A 23,544-nucleotide genomic window follows, 5' to 3' on the forward strand; every position below is an offset into this window, starting at 1 on the left:
GCTGAAGTCAGCACCGATAAGCTCGGAGGGGCCATCGGAGCTGACCTAGGAACATCATATGGAGTGGAGCATTCCGGCTCCGAAGACAGAGATGCGCTCGGAGGAGGAATAATCGAAAAAGGTATCGGGACCGGCTCCGGAGCCGACTGGGGCGGAGCCGAGAATAATTTAGCCAAAACCGGTGACTGAAGGAGCCTCTGCACAACCCTATCGACATCCACATGCAAAAGTGTCCTGGAGGATTTGGAGGACAGGGAGAGAGATCTGGATCTCCTCTCAGGTGACACTGGTCTAGTACTGGGCGATCGGCTCCGAAGAGGTTCCGATATAATTAGAGCCAACGCCAGTTCCATCAACACCGACACTTCTTGCAGCCCCGAGGACAGTGGAGCCGAGGAGGTCGAAGCTAGCTTCATCAGTTTCTCCGATGGCTCCGAGGAGAGTGAAGGAGCCGGAGATCTCTTTTTTGATTTAATGGACTTTGATTTTGAACTGGAAGTCGAATCTATGGCCTCTTCGAACGAGGGTTTCAAGAGTCCCTTAAGAATTAACTCATTCTTTCTTTCTTGGAGCACCCTGGGACTAAAAGCATGGCAGAAGCTGCAGGACTCCTGCTGGTGGATTGCTCCCAGATAATAAACACATACTGAATGTCCATCGGTGATGGACATCTTGTAGCCACACGACAAGCAAGTCACTGCCTGATGAAAAAAACAACTACAGTCTCACAAAAAAACAATAAGTGCAGGAACAAAAACTTTCCACAATAGCACACACAATCCTGAGAAGAACACACTCTAAGACGACTAGGGCTAAACCTCTAACTAAAACAGTTTTAGACCAACTCACCAACAAAACAAGGACAGACACTAAAACCTCTAACTCAAATGGTTTTAGATCCCAAAAGACAAAAACAGGGACAAGAAAGGGGACGGACTAGGTCCTCTAACTGAAACGGGCCTAGCCCGTTGGAACAGCTAGTGGGATACCACAAGACAATCACACTACAGACAATATCCAAAAACACCAAATAGAAATAGCTATTAAAATAGCTTTTTGTTTATAACAAATTCTCTCAAGAAGAAGAAGAAGAAAAAGGTACTTAGCCACAGCCAAGAGCGAGACCACGTCCGAGCTACACGAGCGGCAAACGAGATCTGGGGATATGGAGCAGTGCAGCATGGGATACCTGCTTAGCCCAGCCAATAGAAGAGTTCGAGCTAGAAAGGTTTGGCTGAGTCGGAGCCGATATTCGGCTCCGAACCCACAGGTAAGAATGTAGGCGAGATTGGACTACATAACATCCAAATTATATAAGTACATAGAGTGTTTGGAATCACAGAGGGATTCCCAGTAGGAGTAGGGTTGCCGCAGGATGCAGATGAGCCCACTGTTGTTCATACTGTTGATGGATTACATCAGTAAACACGTCGGAGGACAGACAACAAAGTTGCAGGATGCAGATAATGTGGCATTACTGGCAGACTCTGAGCAAGAACATCAGCAAAGGCTGGGGGAATGGAATGCAAAACTAAAGGCACATGGAATGAAACAGAATACAGATAAGAGAGCTATAGTGGCAGCAAAAGGAGGAATCAGAAGAATACACAACAGAAAATAGTGGAACAGATTAAAACAGTTTCAACTATCTGGAAGGGTTGGTTGATGTGAAAGTCTGAATAAGGATGTCAAAGCTAGAATCAGAGGGGCTGTGGCCAACTGGCACAGAGTGTTAGGAGTAGTGTATGACAGCAGACTGACAAAAAAGTAAGGTATACAAAACATTGGTGCATCCAGTACTTCTGTATGGTTCATAAGGAAGTACTAGGCTAACTGCTTTAGTAGGATATTTTAAGCCTACACAATTTCCCTTCAGAGGTGAGAATCAAACCCTGTACTTTATGTCTGTGAGGTAAACACCTACACCATTATGCTAACCCATTATGTTTATGGTAGACAAATATGGGTAGTGAAGGTAGAGCAGTTGAGGAAGCTAAAGGTGATGGAAGGGAAGTGTCTGAGATGGGTGGTAGATGCACTCTGTAGGACAGATGAAGAAAGGACATCAGAGCAGTAACCCATGTAGTTGCAAATGCAGAGAATGTCAAAGAGAACAGCAGGAAAGCAGGAAACAACCTGCTGAAGATGATATGGAACAGACAGGAAGAAAGCAAAAGGAAATGAAGGCATCCAGCAAAGTGATGAATAGACTGTGAGAGAGAAGATCTCTGAGTCAGACACATGGGAAGAACTAATTTAGTTGTCAAGCTGCAGTAATAATGATGATTATAGCAGTTACAAGGCGAGCCTTGAGGCCATTCATACCTTGCCAGCACCGATACCCTTTGGCCTTGTCTCCCCTTTTCACAGAGGGCCAAACCCATCATAAAAGGAGTGAATTTATGAATCCTCACTCAGTTGTCCAGCTTCTTTTCAAAGGCAGACACAGTGTGTCATACTGCTTAACTTGGAAAGGAAGTTTGCCCCTGAGGAGGAGTAGGAGTTGCTTGGCAAACCTATCCCTCTACCTTGTCTTAGCTGTTGGAGTACATTTAAACTGCTGAACTTAGTGGTAGCTGGACTGTTTAATTAACGGAGATATGAGAGTTCTTGGACTACTGAATCCCTTGTAGATCTATAAGGCAGAGATTACCACAAAGGAATCTATAAGAAGCTGTGTAGTGATAACACAACTGTTTGCTGCACCCAAGTACCACATCAGTAGTTTTCTTCAAGATCATCTCCAAAATATAAAAAGTATGGTATCCAAAGAATACCTTCCCATATATGCACTGAAGTGTGTGTGTAAAAGAAAGGTATGCAAGCAAGTCTGTGTCACAATTGTCTGCACATGCAAGATCATCTGGACAACACAGTTGCATCCTACACTTTTAAAAACATGCATGATTATTAAGCACATATAAAGAGACACTATTACACTTAACCAACTTAAAGTTATCAGTAATATAGTGTCATTACTAAGTTAATGAAACATAACACAGCAAGCAGTGTTTAATGTAGATAGTCATGACTTTGACTATTACCAACTCGTTATGTGCTTGAGACATGGATGACAAGAAATTCACCATAAGAGTGAAGCAAAGTGAAGCACCAACGATGAATTCATCCATGTCAAGAACACATATTATGCAGTCATGATTGCACTGACTGGATCACAATTCTTTGTAGCATATAATCTTATATTTTTTTTAAAAGCATGAGGTGTTTTGCAGTTTTGAAACACATAGTATACTTAGCACAGCAACACAAACAGCAGGCAGAACATGACCGTCTGATGAATGAATAACTTTTAAAGCTTTCAGACCCTTCAATCTGCTACACTTTTTTTTGTGTGTGACAGCAAAACAATGACAACATTTAAAAGCTGTGAAATGCTTTGGACACTGTTCTATGGAGGCTGCTGTTAGTACAGCTTAACAGCACCAAAGGGTGTTTACCATTCTAATATCAGATAAGTGGTTAACAAAGTTGTTTTTTTCAGTAATATGGAGTGTAATCGTAATGGACATAATGAGACTTAAATTATTCCACTCTGCTTTCAAAATGGGCTCTTCATGCAGAAGCACAAAGTGGATGTGCATTAATTACGAATAATGAACAGTCATATTTCACTACATAATTATGGTTCACAGACAACCTCATTTTTGGGGGTAGGGTGAAACACAAAATTCTACTTGTCAGAAGAAAACACAACTAGGACAAGAGTCGGCTGCAAGTTGAAAACAAATCTGATAAGCATTGTCCACTTACAGATAAAAATATAATATGCTTTCTTAAGATCTGTATAATAGGCTAACTGCTACTGGGAACTCAGATGCATTTGTATGATGAATGACAACCAGCAGCCACACACACATCCGCACATCACTGGATGTCCATGTTCACAACCATTATGAAACTTCAAGTCTCACCACTTTCTCAAAAAAGGAAATGGTAACCAAGGGCAAGGATCTATTAATGAAACTGACCTACAAATTCTGGTGTTCCAAAGATGTTTTTAAACTCATTCCCAAAATCAATCTGATGAGCCAGTCCAAAGTCAATGAGTTTGATCCGTGGATTTTGGACATTTCTATCCAGCAGCATTATGTTTTCGGGCTACAAAAAAAAACAAAAACAGAGAAGAATTATATCAACCACTGTAAGGTATAAAAGCAAATTCATGATTCTGCATTTGTTTTACTTTGTCAACAGTGTTCTCAATGTCTCTCACCTCTAACGTTAAATTATTTCCTTCACAAATAGCAAAGGTTGGAAATGCTGCAACGACAACAGAAAAAGCAAATGATCTTCAGAAAAGATATGGAATTAATTTATTATGTATGCTACTGGATTACTAGTCCAACTAGACAGTACCCATTTTAAGTGGTAAACCAAGGGGAAGTACACAACAGGACACATTAAAATTACACCACATAGTATAACATGTATACAGCAGGGCACACAGTAACAGCAATTACAAACAGATAATATACATGAAGTTAAAAATTCACTATCACGTAAATTAAGGTACAAAATATAAATACCAAAAGAATACTTTAAAAGCTATGAAGACATTATCTCATAAACATTTTACTTGTTAACTACAGTGACATAAAGTAGACATCTGAAAACATGTTGTCAGTTTAATTCATATATAGAACTGCACAGCTAATTCCACTGCAGACATGATAAAATCCTTCATGTTCCAAGTTACAGAGGTAACCTGATCAGCACCCAAATGAAAAGAACATGTGTAATGAACTAGGCCAGTGATTACATACTCCTTAATCGGGTGGCCATACAGTTGGTCACAGGACTGGTAGGCCTACAAAGCTGTATAAACTGTATCAACAGAACAAAAATCAAAACTATAATAGCAGCATGCCCTTGCCAGGCAAGAAAGAAGTGCTGAAGCTGACCGACAGGTATAAGCATCAATAGGTTAGCCAAGAACACCCCAAGTGTACCCTAGGATGCAAGTTCTTATTTAGGATGACAAACTACTCAGCAGAATAAACAGTAATGATAAGGTATGATCTCCAGAAACAGACAGTGTACTGTTGGAAGGCACAACATCAAATGAAGTGGGAACTACACTCTAGAAGGCGTACAAGTGGTGTACATTTGCTCTGCACTACACCCCTGAATATCAGTCTCACTGCAAGCCAAAATGTTTCCATGGATCCGTTCTCTAAACTTTTTCCAAGTTCAGTTATGCTTCCACTAGAAGTCTGAACCCTAATTTTGTGTTCTACTCTTGAAGTAAGATAACAGGAAAGTATTCTGTCTCTGGGTGTGCAGTTGGTCCCAACAGTATGAAGCTACTCCACCAGTACTGAGCTTAGGTTCACAGGTGTGTGTGTGTGTGTGTGTGTGTGTGTGTGTGTGTGTGTGCGCACGCGTACGTGTTTGGGGGGGGGGTCAGAGCATTACAAGGTATGCTCTGAAAAAGGACCTTAGCCTGATCCATGTTGAAGTTCATGAGAAATTTTGAGGCAGAAACATTTCAACCTGCTTTTTTAGCTGTACACAGCTCAAACATATGACAGAATGACGATGAAAAAGAGTTGCTATCCATACAGCAAATAAAGCAGAGTCTAGAGGCAACTGGTCCATCAAAATGAAAACTTGCAATTCTGGTCAATCCCCATCTGTTTATAAATCATGCATCTCTCTGCATGGTGCACACCAAATAAATGACTTGGATGCTACACACAAATGAAGGGATTCAGTTCAGCAGTGCCATGAGTACTCTCTATTAATATAAGCAAAACGAAAGTTCTGTTCTTATAATGCTAGATCCTTTCATTCAAGTCCATCCAATACAACCTGTAAGCCCTTGAGCCACTTGTCGGATCCAACTCAGCAGTATTAGTGTACTAGCCTCGAGCTTCTTTATGATTTTCCCTCCCATCATGCACTAGTTCCTAGCGCTACCACATATCAAAGTTACTACCCTGCCAAGACATGTACACACATGTGTGTGTGCATGTGTATCTACACAATCAGAAAGGAAAGGTCAAAATCCTTCAGGTCATACAAGTACAAGAAAACAAGGAGACCGATAGGGGGAGGGTTGCTGTATCACAGGCACATGAATGGAAGGATATATCATTATGGTAAGTACATAAACTTTGTATCATATTCATTCAGTCCATATGATCCAACCTGTTGATCAGAATACCAAACTGCTTGAACTCTGGGTTGGCATCATGACAGGAAATCCTTGAGAACAGAGGCACCAAAGTATGATCAAAGTCCTAGAAATGGAATCAGACTTCTAATGCTTGACAAACATGCACATGATGGATCAAGTGGCAACTGCACAGATTTCATCTAATGAAAGACACCTAAAAAATGCAAGAGAAATTGCCACTGCCCTGGCAGAACAAGACTTAGGTTTATCCAGTAAAGACTGGTTATGCAAGGCTTAGAAGAATGCAATGCTATCTGAAAGCCATGTAGAAAGCAGTGTTTTGGAAACTTCACCAAGCAAGCCTAAAACACCTTTTTTGTATTCTTCCAGTTCATACCCATACCTCCTTATGGCATCCAAAACTTTCTTGAGTCTATCTTCATTAACTAATTGACTTACCTGTTCATTATAGGCAGTATTAGAAAGAAAAGGAGTTATTGACAAAATGACACTAAGAATGTTCCAGCAGGATGAGGAGAAATTAATTTGTTTGCACTTACTATTCATATTTGTGTTCATATTTTCATAACTGAGAAACCTACATTGTATTAAGGTGCATGGTATGAAACATTAATGTAGGAGACAGGACAATTCACTGTCCATGCCAGTTTATATTACACTATACAGGAAATATTGCTTGTTGCTTGCTAGTAATTATGAAAATAAGCAATACTTCCACATGTACGTAATACTTCAAAAAACAACTGACTTATGAATTGTTGTATGACATCAGGTGAAACATTAGGTGTTGCAGAAAACGCTCTTTGATATTTGCACATCTTAAGAGATATCCAGTATTATTTACATTGGGCCGGATTCACGATGGCTTGCACGGAGTCTAAGAGTAGTGTAAGACTCCATCCAGCCATCATGTCCGACGAGCGATCCACGAACAGCCTGCAGGGGCGTGTAAGAGAGCTCCTAAAACGGCTCTTACACGGACAGGGCTTGGATATGCAAATTATCTCACTTGCAGCCGAAAGGCATGCAAATGAGGTCATTTTACGATCCAGGAAGCACAAACCTGTCCGTGTAAGAGCCGTGTTATCTGCAGAAATGTACTCAGTTGACAACTGAGTACCGTTCTGCAAATAGTACAATGGAGCCTTGTCAGCTCCAAATAAAGGTTGCATATGTTCCAGGAAGCATGCCAATGGCCAAATATGTGGCCAATGGCCAAATATGTGGCCACTGGCAACGTACCTCCATGCAAAATTAAAATTAATTTTTTTTTACGTAGCGCAGCGCAAATGGGCTGCGCTAAAAAAAAAAAATCAACAGAAAAATATTTAAAACCCATAAACGTGGGTTTTATGCAAACCATTAATATACAATGTAAGGGAATAGCAGGCTGAAAACAACATGGCCACCGAGTAGGGTTGCTAAGGGGGGAAGCTCAGTGTAAGACATGTAACTAAGCATTAGTAGGCAATCCTATGTAAATGAGTGTTAGGATAGTGAATCGCACTTTTACATAGCATATGAGCACATTCCCTGGAGTGTAGGAGTAGGATAAGGGGGAGTAACAGAGTAGGAGACAGGTGACATCACAGGGGGGTATGTATGAAAGAAATGGAGCACATTGGAGCAGAGTGGGATGTGAAAGCTGTCAGTTAGACATCATGGAAAGAGGTGTATCAACAGGTAGACATGGGAAAGCCAAGAAATGGAAGGTGTACACTATGGATAACACCAAAGTTTCTTGACGAGCGTGCATGCGCGTGTGTGCGCGTTGGGAAGCCCGAGTAAGACGGAGTGTGCGCGTGTAAGCATGAGTGCGCGTGTTTACGCCAGAGAAAGCATGTAGAAGCCTGTTTAAAGACCAGTAAGCGCATTTGCACTGGTGTGCCTGGGTTTTAACCCGAATAAGCAAGTTGTAGTCCATCTAAGCATGGGTGCACGCGTGTTAGCTGCTGTGCTCGTGTTTTCCCTTGTATGCGTGTCGCTCCCCCCTGAGGAAACAGAGAGGAAAAAGGAAGCACAACAAATTGTAGGAAGCTACCAGGTACTAGCATAGCTAGCAGGTGAAAACAATCAGAATCAGGCAATTACACAGGCAGAACAGTAGCCCAGCCCAGCACTGAAAACTCTGCAAACAACAGTGCAGTATGTTTCTCTCAACAGACACTGCAACACTGGAGTAAGCTACTAGAAGTGAAAACTGAAAAAGCTTCACTCAGACAAAAAATGCTAGGGGCTGCCATAGCTGTTATAAGGCGACATATGCAACATGCTGAGGGTGGTGACAATGCAAATGCTGCCGGACAACCCACAGTGAGGAGACAGAGAAGAGTGTACAGACCCAGGGTCACCTACCAGAGGTTACATGAGCTGGAGATAGTGGAGCGCTACAGAGTGGACAGAGACCTCCTGCAGCAAACTGTTGAGCTGTGCAGGCCACGCCTCACACACAGAACCAACAGAGGGGAACCCATCCCAGTGGAAACCAATGTATGTGTTGGCCTAAGAATACTAGCAACAGGTACCTTCCAGAGACCAACTGGTGATATGCTGGGGATATCACAGGCATCAGCATCCAGGGTACTGCACCAGTTCCTGGATGCCATGTCAGCACGTCAGTGATCATGTATATTTCCCCAATTCCCATGAGGTATTGGCCAGCAATATGCGTCTCTTCCAGCAAATAGCGGAATACCCTGAGGTAGTGGGTGCAATAGACTGCACGCATATACGCATCAAAGCACCAGCCGGTGAGCGGGGTAGGGCCTACATTAACTGCAAAGGCTTCCCCTCCATCAACTGCCAGGTTGTGTGTGATGCCCAGGGCATAATAATGAATGTGTGCGCTGGCTGCCCTGGAAGCTACCATGGTTCCTATATCTGGCATCTGACGCAGCTGCACCAGACATTTGCCAATGGGGACATCCCACATGGTCACCTACTGGGGGATGCTGGCTATGCACTGGAGCCGTGGCTGATGACACCCATCAGAAATGCACACACACCTGAACAGGAACGCCATAATGAGGCACATGCACAAACACGCAATGTAATAGAGCGTGTGTTTGGGCTGCTCAAGTCACGGTTCCGGTGCTTGGACACATCTGGTGGAGCCTTGCAGTACTCACCAACTACAACAGCTGCAGCAGGACCAGCATAGGCCCAGCCCAAACAGCCCCCCACCATTGCCAAGGCCATCACAGGCAGAGCGTGACTCGGAGGAGGAACAACCTGAGCCTGCCCCAGTAGGCAGAAGGAGGTGTGCCCAGTATGCCTTGGCAAAGAAGTAACGCATAGCACATACACTGGCTCAGTAGGAACTCTGGAAATGATACTTCTCTCTGACTCATACATATAGTAAAAGGGATGCCTAAGTTGACACAACCTGCTTTCAAACATGTACAGGGAGTGTAGTATGTGCATCCAACACAGGCAGCCCTGCAGCACCACCTGAGGCATGATTGCCATGTGTTAAGCAATGTAACACCATGTAGTGTATCCAAACTTGATGACCCTGAGTAACATCCTACCCTCACCAAGCACGATGCCACAATATGAAGACAAGATGATCAATTACAACAATTGGCTTAAGTATTGTTGTTAGTCAAAGGGGATCCAATGCCTGTCAGCCTGGGATGACATGCTAAGCAAGACATGATGCTCTGCTAGGGATGGCTTGCACCTATCACCCCTGGCCTTTTGGATACTGGCAAAGGCTGTTGTCACCCCCATAGTGCCTTGAATAGGTAAGGCTCAAAACACAAACCCACCTCCATAGTTATCCCAAGGGATACAAAACTAGAAGTAATGCTACCCAATGCCAGAAGTCTAAACTGCAAGATGCATGCAGTCCAAACTCTCCTCAGCATGGAGAATGTTGATATCTATGCAGTAACAGAAACCTGGTTCAAGGCTCACAAGAGCACCCTAGCACTACCAGGTTACACCTCATACCATGCTTTACAGCCCCAAAACATGGAACAAACTACAAAAGGAGGATATCAATAATTGTCAAGGATACCCACACCCCCAGGTTGGTGCCACAGCATGAAGCAGCACAGACTATCCACGTGCAAGTAACATCCCAGTTCGTAGCCTGCTACACACCACCCTCCTAAATCCAGGAACCCCACTTGGCCTACTTGAGAACACATGAAAATATGAAGGTCTCTCCAAACAACATTATATTGGGCGACTGCAACTACCCAAACATAGACTGTGAGCATTATTCTAGCTCCAACACCCTAGGCCAAAAGTTCCTAGAATTCATAAACCGAAATGCTATGAAACAACTTGTCACCACTCCCACAAGAGGGATAACATACTGGACCTGATAATCACCAACATGGAGACTCTATGGCCAAGACGAGAAGTGTATCCCTCACTGGTAAGATCAGACCATACAGTAATCTCACTGGATATTCACATCCTGCCCCAGTCCCTGGCCAGAAAACCACAGTGAAAAACATGTGTAAAGCAAATTATGCACTCCTCCAAACTGAGGTGGAATCCATTAAAGCCCTTGTGCCTGTGGAGAATATGGCCCAGACCTCAGAACCCTTTATAAATGCATGCTATGAACACCTTCAGGAATGCATGGATTATGCAATCCCAAATAAAACCAAGACCCAATCCTCCAAAGGCAGGCATCCTGTCTGGTGGACCCCAGCCATCAACAAACCATGCAAGAGAAGTAGGAAACTACTACATGATAGAGCAAAACCCAAAAAGGGAAGGCATCACTGATCAGTATTATGACAAAAAACTATGGCCACACATAAAATCCTCTAAGGCCAGCTACGAGATAAAAATTGTACAGGACACTAAGGATAATCACAAGGCTTTCTTTACTGATGGTAGGATCCTGGGTGGGAATTCCCAGATATGCTCAGAATTAGTCCAAAATGACAAACAATATACCAAACCCACAGACACTGCCAACATCCGACCTGACAGGTTCAGTGCAAACCCCCCCCCCCCCCACCAAAAGGCCGAACATCTATCCCAGCAGAGTGCTGGCCCCCTGACATTGCAGATGCTCAGGTAACAGCCAGCATCTCCAAAGCAAAATACACAGCATCAATGGGACCAGATGGTGTCCCGGGCTGCGTCCTACATGAAGTCCAAGAAGAATTGCACACCAAATAAAACTACTACTCAGTCAGCCTTACCACAGGATATGTACCCAAAGAGCAGTGTACAGCAACAGTGGTCCCTCTCCACAAAGGTGGTGCCTGAATGGATACTGCAAACTATCACCCCAGAATCCTGACTAGCTTGGTCTGCAACGCTGTGGAAAGGATAATCATGGACTTCAGAAATAAAGATATTGGGGACCTACAGACACTGGACCCTACCCAGTGTGGCTTACTTAAGGGCAGATCCTGCCCCTTAAACCTGGTTGAGTCATTTGAAACAGTCACCAAGGCCATTGATGAGAGGAAGGTGGTCCACACAGCCTACCTGGACCTTGCAAAAGCCTTCCATACAATACCCCACTTGGTCATTATAGATAAGCTCACCAGCTTAAATATAAACCCCTGTGTCACTAGATGGGTTGCAAACCGGCTCAAGGACAGAACTGACATGGTCAGAAATGCTGGAGCCATGTCAGAGTCCAAACCAGTTACAACTGGCATCCCACAAGGCTCGGTCCTGGGACCCCCCTTGTTTGGTATATATTTCTCGGAGGTACAGGCCAACATGGAAGGACTGTGTCTGAACAAGTTTGCACATGACTACAAACTGGGTGCCATATCTGACCCTCCAGCTGACACAAGCATCCTACAAAAGGGCCTCATAGAAACAGACAACTGGTGCCAGAGCCATGTCATCAAGCTAAATGCAAAAAAGTGTATAGTCATCCCCTTTGGAAAAACAGTAAGTGCCCACCAATTACCACATAGGTGGTAACCCATTAAGTACAGAAGAAGTAATAAGAGACCTGGAGACACAATTTGATAGAAATCTCGCATTTGACAACCATGTGGCCGTAGTGGTTATAATAACATTTCATATACCCACCTAATCATGAAGGTATTCACATCTAGATCAGGAGAGGTCATCCTGCCTCTTCAGTCATCTTTCATCAGGCTCACAATTGAGTACAATGCCCCTTGTGGGATGTACCTTAGCAGACACCTCCAGCAACTGGAAAGACCCCAAAAGTACCTCACCAGGAGGATCAAAGGGCTATTGGCAAAGGCTCTTGCTACCCCCATAGTGCCTTTTTTAGGCAAGGCACAAAAGACAAACCCACCTCCATAGGTATCACAAGAGATAAGAAACTAAGAGTAATGCTACTCAACGCCAGAAGTCTAAACCACAAGATGCATGCACTCGAAACTCTCCTTAGCATGGAGAACATCGATATCTGTGCAGTAACAGAAACCTGGTTCAAGGCTCCGAGAGCACACCAGCACTACCAGATTATACCTCTTACCATGCTTTTCGGCCCCAAAACTTGGACCAAACCACAAAAGGAGGGGGAGCATCAATAGTCGTCAAAGATACCCACACCTCCAGGCTGGTGGCACAGCACGAAGCATCAGAGACTATCCATGTGCAACTAACAGCGGGTTAAACTGCCTTCCAGTTTATAGCCTGCTACAGACCACCCTCCCAAACCCAGGAAACCCACTCGGCCTTCCTGAGAACACTGGAAAATATGAAGGTCTCTCCAAACACCATTATATTGGGTGACTCCAACTACCCCAAACATAGACTGGGAGCATTACTCTAGCTCCAACACCCTAGCCCAAAGGTTCCTAGAATTTATAAACTCAAATGCTATGGAACAACTTGTTACCACTCCCACAACAGGGGAAAACATACTGGACCTGATCATCACCAACATGGGGACTCTATGCTCCAGACCAGAAGTGTATCCCTCACTGGTAAGATCAGACCATAAACTAATCTCACTGGATATTCACATCCCGACCCCATCCCCTGCCCTGAAAACCACAGTGAAAAACTTCTCTAAAGCAAATTTCACACTCCTCAAAACCGAAGTGGAATCCTTTAAAGCCCCCGGGCCTGTGGAAAATATGGCCCAGACTGCAGAATCCTTTATAAACACATTCTATGAACACCTTCAGGAATGCATGGATCATGCAATCCCAAATCAAACCAAGACCCAATCCTCCAAAGGCAGACGTCCTGTCTGGTGGACCCCAGCCATAAACAAACTATACAATACAAGGAGGAAGCTACTACATGATAGAGCAAAATCCCAAAAAGGGAAGGCATGTCTGATCAGTATTAGCAAAAAACTACAGGCACTCATAACATTGTCTAAGGCCAGCTTTGAGAAGAAAATTGCACAGGACACTAAGGATAATCACAAGGCTTTCTTTAGTTATGTTAGGAACCTGGGTGGGAATTCCCAGATATGCTCAGAATTAGTCCAAAATGACAAAAAATACACCGAACCCACAGACATTGCCAACATCCTAGCTGACAGGTTCAGCGCAAACGTCCCCCCCCCTCCCCACCAAAAGGGCAAATATCTATCCCAGCAGAGTGCTGCCCCCCCTGACATTTCAGATGCTCAGGTAAGAGCTGCCCTCTACAAAGCAAAAAACACAGCATCAATGGGACCAGACGGTGTCCCAGGCTGTGTCCTACATGAACTCCAAGAAGAGCTAAACCCAAACATAAAACTACTGTTCAATCTCAGCCTTACTACAGGATATGTACCCAAAGAGTGGCGTACAGCAACAGTGGTCCCTCTCCACAAAGGTGTTGCCTCAATGGATCCTGGAAACTATTACCCCATAAGCCTGCCTAGCTTGGTCTGCAAAGCTATGGAAAGGATCATCATGGACCTCATAAATAAAGATATTGGAGACCTACAGACACTGGACCCTACCCAGTTCGGTTTTGTTTGGGGCAGATCCTGCCTCTTAAACCTGGTTGATTTCTTTGAAACAGTCACCAAGGCCACTGACGAGGGGAAGGTGGTCCACACAGCCTACCTGGACCTCGCAAAAGCCTTCGATACAATACCCCACTCGGGCATTATAGATAAGCTCACCAGCTTAAATATAAACCCCTATGTCACTAGATGGGTTGCAAACTGGCTCAAGGACAGAACCCACATGGTTAGAATTGCTGGAGCCATGTTGGACTCCAAACCAGTTACAAGTGGCATCCCACAAGGCTCAGTCCTGGGACCTCTCTTGTTCGGTATATATTTCTCGGAGGTACAGGCCAACATGGAAGGACTGTGGCTGACCAAGTTCGCAGATGACTGCAAACTGGGTGCCATAATCGACTCTCCAGCCGACACAAGCATCTTCCAAAGGGCCTCATAGAAATAGAAAACTGGTGCCACAGCCATGGCCTCAAGCTAAACGCCAAGTGTATAGTCATCCCCTTTGGCAAAAACAAAGTGCCCACAAATTACCACATAGGTGATAATCCATTAAGTACAGAAGTAATTAGGGACCTGGGGACCCAAGTTGATAGCAATCTCTCATTTGATAACCACGTGGCCAAAGTGGTTAGAAAAACATTTTATATAGCCCACCTAATCATGAAGGGATTCACATCTAGATCAGGGGAGGTCATTGTGCCTCTTTACTCATCCCTCATCAGGCCCATAATTGAGTACAATGCCCCTTTTGGGATGTATCTTACCAGACACCTGCAGCAACTGTAAAGACCCCAAAAGTACCTCACCAAGAGGATCAAAGGGCTCAAACAGATGCCATATGCTGCCCGGTTAAAGAAACTCCAGCTATACTCAGTGGCATACCGCCTGCTCAGAGGCGATCTGTGCCTGATGTATAAAGCCATGTCCAACCCGGAATTAATGGACATGCTGCACCTCAGAAAATCCAAATCCCATCGAGCTACGCGCTCGAGAGACTTGAACCTCAGCACTGAAATAAATAGGACATGCTGGAGGGACAGATTCATAACCCAGAGGCTCTCTTCACTCTGGAATAAAATCCCAGTCCAGGTTAGGCAGAGTCCCACATTGACTCTCCTCAAGAGGAATCTTGATGAGTGGATGGGAGATTGTAGGTTTACCCTGCGTATCACTTTTATGTCACAGTTAGACAGAGGCACAGTATACTAACCATGAAAAATGTCATGGCAAACACCAGTTAAAATGTGTGTTGAAGGACAAACACACTCTGACTAGAATTAGAAATGCCCTAGGGCACATAGCCTAGTGTTTGTCAATGTCCACCCAAGTTGCGGAATACACTAGTAATGTTGGACAAGCCTGGTTTAAGTAGGCCATAGCTGAACAAAATGCAGCATGGTCATACTTTAGTCTGGTGTGCTCAGTATGAATATTTAAAGCAGTGATGGGACTCATACCCAGGATACTGTGCACCAGAGTGAAAGGACTGAACCACTACACTATGACAATATTACAGTGTTTGGTCAGTATGAAAGAATGTTGACAAGTGTATGCAAACTGTCCCACGGAAACCCTGCAGGCACAGCATAATCCCGGTTGGGTTCAGACACAAAGCAGTTGGGCAGTAAGAACACAACATGACTTCCAACACACACACTATAAATGTCAACTATTGTTCAAGTTCACACACAACCACAAATGTAGTGGACCTCAGATCTCAACATATGGAAAGGTCACACTGGGCATGCTCACACACTTTGATAAATGAGACATATGTCAGGCAACAAACCATGGAAAGCCTGAACTGGGCATGCTCACACACACGGGCCATGTCTCAGTATAGCAGTTGGCCACACATATCTGGCATTTGTATGTGTTAAGCCAGGAACCTCCCACAATACAGTAATCTGCCCAGTGCACACAGTTAAATGACAATAGAGACATAAGTAATATGCTGGAACCCTGTCAAGATTAAAAATCTTCCACAGATACACAAGTTGTTCATAGAAACAGGGAAAGCTACGGCAATAAAGACCTGCAAACAGTTTATCAGCAACAAATATTGTGCATCCCCAACATAAACATATGGGTGCAGAGGTCGATATTAGGCTGTTTGCCCTAGGGAATACATAAGCCTAGCCAGAGTGTATTTGGCATCTGCCTCCCCAGTACAGTAGCCTACTGTGCCTCTGTAAAGTATGTCACAGAAGGCACCGTTTAAGGCTAGTTTGCTGTGCCTCCGTCAAGCAGAGACACAGTGGAGATCCCAGGGGGTTGAATTTGCACAATCACATCCATGTGGCTGGAGTTTGCTGGAAGAGGGTTGGCGAGGGGCTATGTCTAACATTAATTGGGATTCAATTCCAGACTGAGGGTAGCCTTATCTGTAGTGTCTGGGCAGTTTCACTGTCAAAACTTGCAAGTGATGATTTTGAGGGATTGAAGTGTCTTGCCAATACGGTTCAGAGATGTCTTCCCTCTGTGGGATATTGCTCTGTTATGTATTAGCTCTCTCCTTCTGTTGTACAGCTTATATATGGCTGGTGTCAACCAGACAGGTCTCCTGTTGTGGAGGAGTCTTGGTTTTATTTGGGATAGCATGATCAATGAAAACCTGCAGGTGCTCATAGAATGCATTTGTAAAGGATTCTGCAGATTGGGCTGTATTAATCCTCCAGCACAGGGCCTTTGAAGTATTCCACCCCAGTCTTCACAAGTGCAAAGTCTGCTTTTGAGAAATACTTTGTTAGCAGTGATTTCCTTGCCTGGGGGTGGGGATCGGATATGGACGTCCAGGGAAAGTTGGTTATGGTAATATCTTAACAATGGTGGTCTACCTCTGGTGTGGAACATAGAGTCCCCATGTTGGTGATGATCAGGTCCAATATGTATTCCCCCTTGTGGCTGTGGTGACTGGTTCTGCCATAGCACATGGATTCACAAATTGTAGTGGCTGTAGGGCGATGTTGTTGAGGCCTGAGTAGTTCCCCCAGTCAATATTCCTGTACCTGACATTAACCACTGTAATGGCGTATGTGAACACCTTCATATCCCACACTGTTCCCAGGGAAGTCAAGTGTGGTTCCTGGATATGGGAGGGGGTGGTCTGAAAGTACAGTTGTGTACACTTACCATAAATGTGGATGTTCGAGTGTCTTCACTGTTGCAGTCATGACTGTAGGGTTCTCCCCTGCCGGCAAGCAGTCCTCGGTCGGCCAGAATCCCAAAGTCTGGGTCCGGCGTCGGCTGTTCAGCCATGCTCCAGGAGTACAAAGCTGACAGCCGACGCCATTTCTCCAGTATTTTTTGCCCCAGATGTCAGGAGTCCAAAAATGAATAAGGTCCCATACCCTTTGCAAATACACCTCAGAAGAATGGTGAAAAAAGGAACCACACAAAAGTAAAAATAAGAGGGGACAGGAGGGAGGGAAACCCAGACTGTAACAGTGAAGACACTCGAACATCTACATTTATGGTAAGTGTACACAACTGTACTATGTTCATCGTGTTTCACTGTTGCAGTCATGACTGTAGGGTAGAATCCCAAAGCAGAATGAAAGGGAGGTGGTCATAAAGAAGAAGGGGCGGCTAAAAGACCCTGCAAGACTGCAGAAGCAAAGCCCGCCCTAGACTTAGAGTACAGAGATAGATTGTAGTGCTTTGAAAAAGTATGCACTGAATTCCAAGTTGCAGCTTCCAAAATGTCTTTGATAGGATCTCCCCTGAGGAAGGCAGCGGAAGTGGCAGCAGCTCTGGTGGAATGAGTCCTTATACTCCCTGGGATTTGCTTTTCATGGTGTGAATAGCAAAATCTGATTCCATGAGCAATCCGTTTAGAAATGGCCTGTTTTGAAATGGCTTTACCTTGGGAACTTGAAGCATAAGAAACAATTGCTCTGATTTCCTGATGTCCTTGGTTCTATCCAGGTAAAAACGTAGTTGTCTGTGTACATCCAAGGAATGTAAGATCCTTTCCCCTTTATTTTGAGGAGTGGGGAAAAAAGTTGGCAAGTGAATAGTTTGATTTAAAGCCACTTTGGAAACCACCTTAAGCATGAAAGTAGGATTAGTCCTTAAAGACACCCTGTCTTGATGAAAAATAATATAAGGTTCCACAGCCATAAGAGCTTGCAACTCTGAAACTCACCTGGCAGAGGTCAGAGCTAACAGGATGGCTGTTTTCCAAGATAAAAACTTGATGTCAGAAGTGGCAGCAGGCTCAAAAGGAGGTAAGGTGACCTTTTCCAAAACATAGTTGAGATCCCAAGCAGGAATGGGAGGAGATCTAGGGGGCCTTAAGTTCTTAGCTCCTCTGAGAAACTGTCTCATGAGCTGGTGGGAAAAGATTGGAGGGTCTGAATTATAATGAGCAGAAATAGCAGAGGCATGTATCTTAATGGAAGAGAAAGAGAGATCCTTATGTAAGAGGTCTGTCAGGTAAAGTAAAATCAAAGGAATGTTAGGAAGAAGAGGATCAGAATCCTGAATCTGCATACAGGAACAAAATCTTTTCCATTTTCCTGCATAAGATTTTCTAGTGCTAGGACGTCTGGCTTCTAAAATGACATCTATAACCTGCTTGGGTAGGAGAGAATGAATCAAAGACCCTGGATTAACCAGGCCGCCAGGCTGAGTGTTCAGACATGGGAGTGTAGAACCTGACCCTGGTGTTGGGACAGAAGGTTCGGAGTCTGTGGTAAAATCCAAGGGGGCTCCAGACAAAGGTTTTTCAGAGTTGGGTACCACAACTGTCGAGGCCAATTTGGGGCCAGCAAGATTATCATCTTGGGCTTGTCTTGTTTGATCTTTAATAATACCCGTGGAAGAAGAGGAAGAGGCGGAAAGGCATATCCCGAGAGGTTTCTCCAACTGAATGATAGTGCATCCACTTTCCAAGCTAGTTCGTGGAAAGTCCTGGTGCAAAAAATCTGTAGTTGATGATTGAGATGGGATGCAAAGAGGTCTATGTGAGGACATCCCCAGACTGCTGTTATCATCTTGAATATTTTGGTGTCCAGCATCCACTCGTGTGGGTCCGAAAGGTTTCTGCTCAGACTGTCTGCCAGGAAGTTTTGCTTCCCTGGTAGAAACTGAGCTTGAAGGTCCAGATTGCAAGCTAGAGCTGTGTTCCACAGATCCATGGCTAGTCTGCAAAGGGGGTAGGAATGAGATCCCCCTTGCTTGTTTATGTACCACAAAACTGTGGTGTTGTCTGTCCGTATCAGTAGTTGTCCTGGTTGTAGAAGATTCCTGAAGGCCAATAGGGCTTTCTGAACGGCTAACATTTCCTTTAAATTGATATGCAGGTGCTTCTGATCCTTTGTCCAAAGGTCTTGCAGACAGTTGCCCTGAAAATGGGCTCCCCAGGCATAACCTGAGGCGTCCGTGGTTAGTATCTGATTGGCAGGAGGCAGGCAGAAGGGTTTTCCTTTGTTTAGAGTACATGCCTTGGACCACCAAAGGAATTCCTTTTGAAGACAAGGCAGGATGGAGATCAGTATGTCTAAACTGTGGCAATGCTGAGACCATACACTTTTTAGGTACCACTGTATTTTCCTCATATGTAGTCTTGCATATGGTACGAGAAGGATGCAGGAGGCCATGTAACCCAAAGCCTGCAGGAATCTCCTTGCAGATAGCCGAGTTAAAGTTGCCAAGGTTTTGAAAGCTGAAGCCAGCGGTAACTGTTTTTCGTATGTCAGAAATGCCATCTGGGTTGTTGTGTTTAGAGAAGCGCCCAGAAAAATTATCTGTTGTGAGGGAGTCAAATTTGACTTTTTTATGTTTACAGTGAATCCCAGGAACTTGAGAAGATTCTGAACAAACTGTAGATGCTGGAGTAAGAGATCCTTGCTGTCTGCCTGAATAAGACAGTCATCCAGATAAGGGTAAATTTGAATTCCCTTGAGACTGCAATAAGCTACTACTGGAGCCAGGCATTTGGTGAAGACCCTGGGCGCAGTAGACAATCCAAAGGGCAGAGCAGAGAATTGATAGTGCCTCGATCCGGCCTTGAACCTAAGGTATTTTCTGCGGTCCTGCCTGATGGGAATGTGTAAATATGCCTCCTTTAAATCTAAAGTTACCATCCATGCATTTTTGGTCAGCATTGGAAGTAGCTGATGTAGAGTAAGCATCTTGAATTTTGGTATCTCTAGAAAAGTGTTCAAGACTGACAGATCCAGAATGGGTCTCCATGAATTTTGCTTCCTGGGGACTAGAAAGAGCCTTGAGTAAAAACCTTGTCCCATCTCTGAAAGTGGAACTAGTTCTATGGCTTTCATAGCCAAGAGAGCTTCCACCTGGTTTAAGGCCTCTGTCCATTGATGTTTTGGAAGATCTGGCCATCCGCTTGGCCTTGGTAGGGTATGAAAATGGAATTTGTAACCTCTTGAAACCACATCCAGAACCCACTTGTCTTGGGTTATATGAGTCCAATTTTGGTGAAAAGAGAAAGTTTTCCACGAGAGGGGCTTCCAGGCAAGAAGTTCCTGCAGCCCAACAGAGGGAGTCATTGAGTCTGTTTCCTATGAGCTTGACCTGTCCTCTCCTCCCCTAGGGGTGGAAGCAGTCCACTGTCTTGGTCTATAAGAGGCTTGTGTTTGAGGCCTTCCTCGGGAGCGTCTGTATCTACCCCTCTGAGGCCTGTCTGAATTGGGAAAGGACCAATTTTTAGTAGGCCAATTCCTACTAAATCTGGGTGGCTGTACTTGTAAGAAATCTTTAACTGTTTGCATGGATTTTGCCTTGTCCTCTGTCTTTTTAATCACCTCTTCAGCTTTAGATCCAAACAAAACATTATGCTGAACAGGAGCATCCAATAATTTAGCTTTTACTTGATCTGGCAAATTTTGTTCCTTTAACCATACATGCCTTCTAATTACTGTGCCAGAGGCAGCAGCCCTACAAGAAGCCTCCAAGGCATCAAATCCACAGTGTAAACCATGCTTCCCAACTTGTTCAGTGGCATGCATTAAGTCATGTAATTCCTTATCATCTGCACAGGCGGAAATGGAAGTTAGCTTTTGTTTTAAAACAGACAGGAGAAATTGCTGGCATTTCAGCATATGAAACTGACAGTTTAAAGCCCTAATAGATAAAGTAGCAGAAGTGTACACTTTTTTGCCCCATCTTTCTAAAGATCTGGAATCCTTCTCAGTGGGAATGGGGTTTTTAGCAGAAGTGGCCTTAACTCCCTTAGGACCCTGAGAAATGGTTTCAGGGTCAGCAGTAGGGTTCTTGTATAAAAACTGGTGGGAATCAGGAACCCTGTAATATCTGTCAGGCTTAACAGGAGCTGGAGGAAGAGAGTCATGGGTTAAGTTAGCCTCCGAAAAAGTATCATCCACAATATCCAAAATAGGAGGAATAGCCAGGGGTCTATGTTGGGGAAGAAGAAGAAAATCCCTTAGTCTTTTCTTAGATTCCGAATACTCCTGTCCTTCCCAGTGGAAATGTTCCCTCATTTCATGCAAAGTTTCCCCAAAAGAGAAGTCCTCAGGAAAAGAGAAGTCCTCAGGGGGAGAAGCTGAAGGAATGGATTCCTCAGCATCAGAATCCTCATAAGGAGGGAAAGAATATTCCTGGTCAGAAGAAGAAACTGAAGAAACAGAAGCCTGATCAGAGGAGTCATAATAAACTTCCCACCTTGGCCTTTTATCTGGAGGGGGATGTGAATCCCTAATCATAGTAAGTAAGTCCTCCGCCATCTTAAGTAACTATTTCTGTGACTTGGGAGCCGGATCAGAAGAGGCCTGTGTTGCAGTCTTTGATTTGGAAGGAGTTTTTGCCTTTGTCTTTGGCTTTGCCTTTATTAGAAGCTGAGTAGGCCTGAAAACCCCTTCGGAAGCCGGTACCTGCACAGCGGCTCCGGACCCATCCGAAGGAGCATTGTCCGAAGGTCCTGCAACAGAAATATTCAAAGGCCTAGTTGGCTCCTCGTGGGAGTCCGTTTTGGCCATCGGTCCTGAAATGGCCGACAACAGGGGCTGCAAAAGCACCTCACTGATGACGGCCGAACCTGAAGCTGGCTCTGCTTGAACGATATCGTCTGATTTGGACCTCGGAGGCCTGTCTTTGTCCTTGCGTCGTTTGTGAACTCCGGTAGCCAGAACCGTATCTGACAACATTTTGTAATTAAAACGCCTACCGAAGTAATGAAATGCAAAATCGTACCTTCGTTTAATTGTACGTTGATTGAATCTAGCACAAAACCGACAACTAGCTACGTCGTGGTCAGGGCCTAAGCAAAGAATACAGTAAGAATGAAAATCCTTATGAGGTATTTGCTTCCCACATGAAATACAATTATTAACTTTTTCTGACATCGGACTGGAGCAAGAAAAAAGTTTCCCCAACGGGGTACTTAGCTTTGAGTAGGAGAAGAAAGTCTTCGGACTGAAGATTGTTCAGAAAAAATTGTCAGGAGTCAGCCGACCGGCACTTGTGAACTGCTATCACCGCACGGCAAGAAAGACTGGAGAACATGGCGTCAGCTGTCAGCTTTGTACTCCTGGCGCTCTGACGTCAGGGAGCATGGCTGAACAGCCAATGCCGGACCCAGACTTTGGGATTCTGGCCGACTGAGGACTGCCTGCCAGCAGGGGAGAACCCTACAGTCATGACTGCAACAGTGAAACACGATGAACATCTACACACCAAACCAAAAGGCAGTTTTGCACAATGGTAGTTGTATATGTATGGCCTGTCATGCTTAGTGCAGTGGTAACAACCCAGAGGTGTGTGTATCTGTGATGTATATAGGTTCATAGGTTCATACTAGGCTATCTGCCTAGAGCATTTATAAGCCTAGCCAGAGTGTGTGTGGCTTTCGCCACCCCTTGGAATGAGAATACTATGCCCATTTAGGGTTTAGTTTACTGTGCCTCTGTGTAGTAGTGACACAGAGATGACCCCTGGGGTAAACCGACGAACTCCCATTTCTCTTGAAGACACTCAGTGAGGGGCTCTGCCTAATATGGACTGGGATTCTGTTCCAGAGTGTAGGGAGCCTCTGGGTTATGAATCTGTCCTTCCAGCACGTCCTATTTATTTCTGTGTTGAGGTTCAAATCTCTCGCTCTCGTGGCTCTGGTGGATTTGGATTTTCTGAGGTGGAGCATGTCCATTAATTCCAGATTGGACATGGCCTTGTACATCAGGCATAGATTGCCTCTGAGTAGGCGGTATGCGACTGAATAGAGCTGTAGTTTTCTCAGCCGGGCAGCATATAACATATGTTTGAGACCCTTGATCCTCTTGGTGAGGTACTTTTGGGGTCTGTCCAACTGCTGCAGGTGTTTGGTAAGGTACATCCCAAATGGGGCATTGTACTCAATTATGGGCCTGATAAGGGAAGAGTACTGGGGCACGATGACCTCTCTTGATCTAGATGTGAATCCTATCATGATAAGGTGGGTAATATAGAAGGTCTTCCTAACCACCTTGGCAATGTGAGTGTCAAATGAGAGGTTACTGTCAACTTGGGTCCCTAGGTCCCTGATTAC

The 23,544-nt window shown here is 44.5% G+C and overlaps 1 protein-coding gene across 2 annotated transcripts in view; it reads right to left on the bottom strand.

Moving 5' to 3' along the window:
* DAPK1 (death associated protein kinase 1) overlaps window positions 1-23,544 on the bottom strand; it is a 1,440,273-nt gene that overhangs the window by 1,316,626 nt on the left and 100,103 nt on the right. The window contains exons 2-3 of one of the 2 annotated variants that reach the window (XM_044064185.1): window positions 4,235-4,281; window positions 3,990-4,119 (exon numbers count right to left, since the gene is read on the bottom strand). In XM_044064185.1, coding sequence (XP_043920120.1) covers window positions 3,990-4,107 — 118 coding nt within the window. In that variant the 5' untranslated portion in view covers window positions 4,108-4,119; window positions 4,235-4,281. The remainder of the gene's footprint in view (window positions 1-3,989; window positions 4,120-4,234; window positions 4,282-23,544) is intronic. The other variant, XM_044064186.1, reaches the window with a different exon arrangement.

The sequence above is a fragment of the Protopterus annectens genome, chromosome 2.part2, assembly GCF_019279795.1.
Source record: "Protopterus annectens isolate FY-2018-M chromosome 2.part2, PAN1.0, whole genome shotgun sequence".
In the NCBI taxonomy this organism is placed as follows: domain Eukaryota; kingdom Metazoa; phylum Chordata; order Ceratodontiformes; family Protopteridae; genus Protopterus; species Protopterus annectens.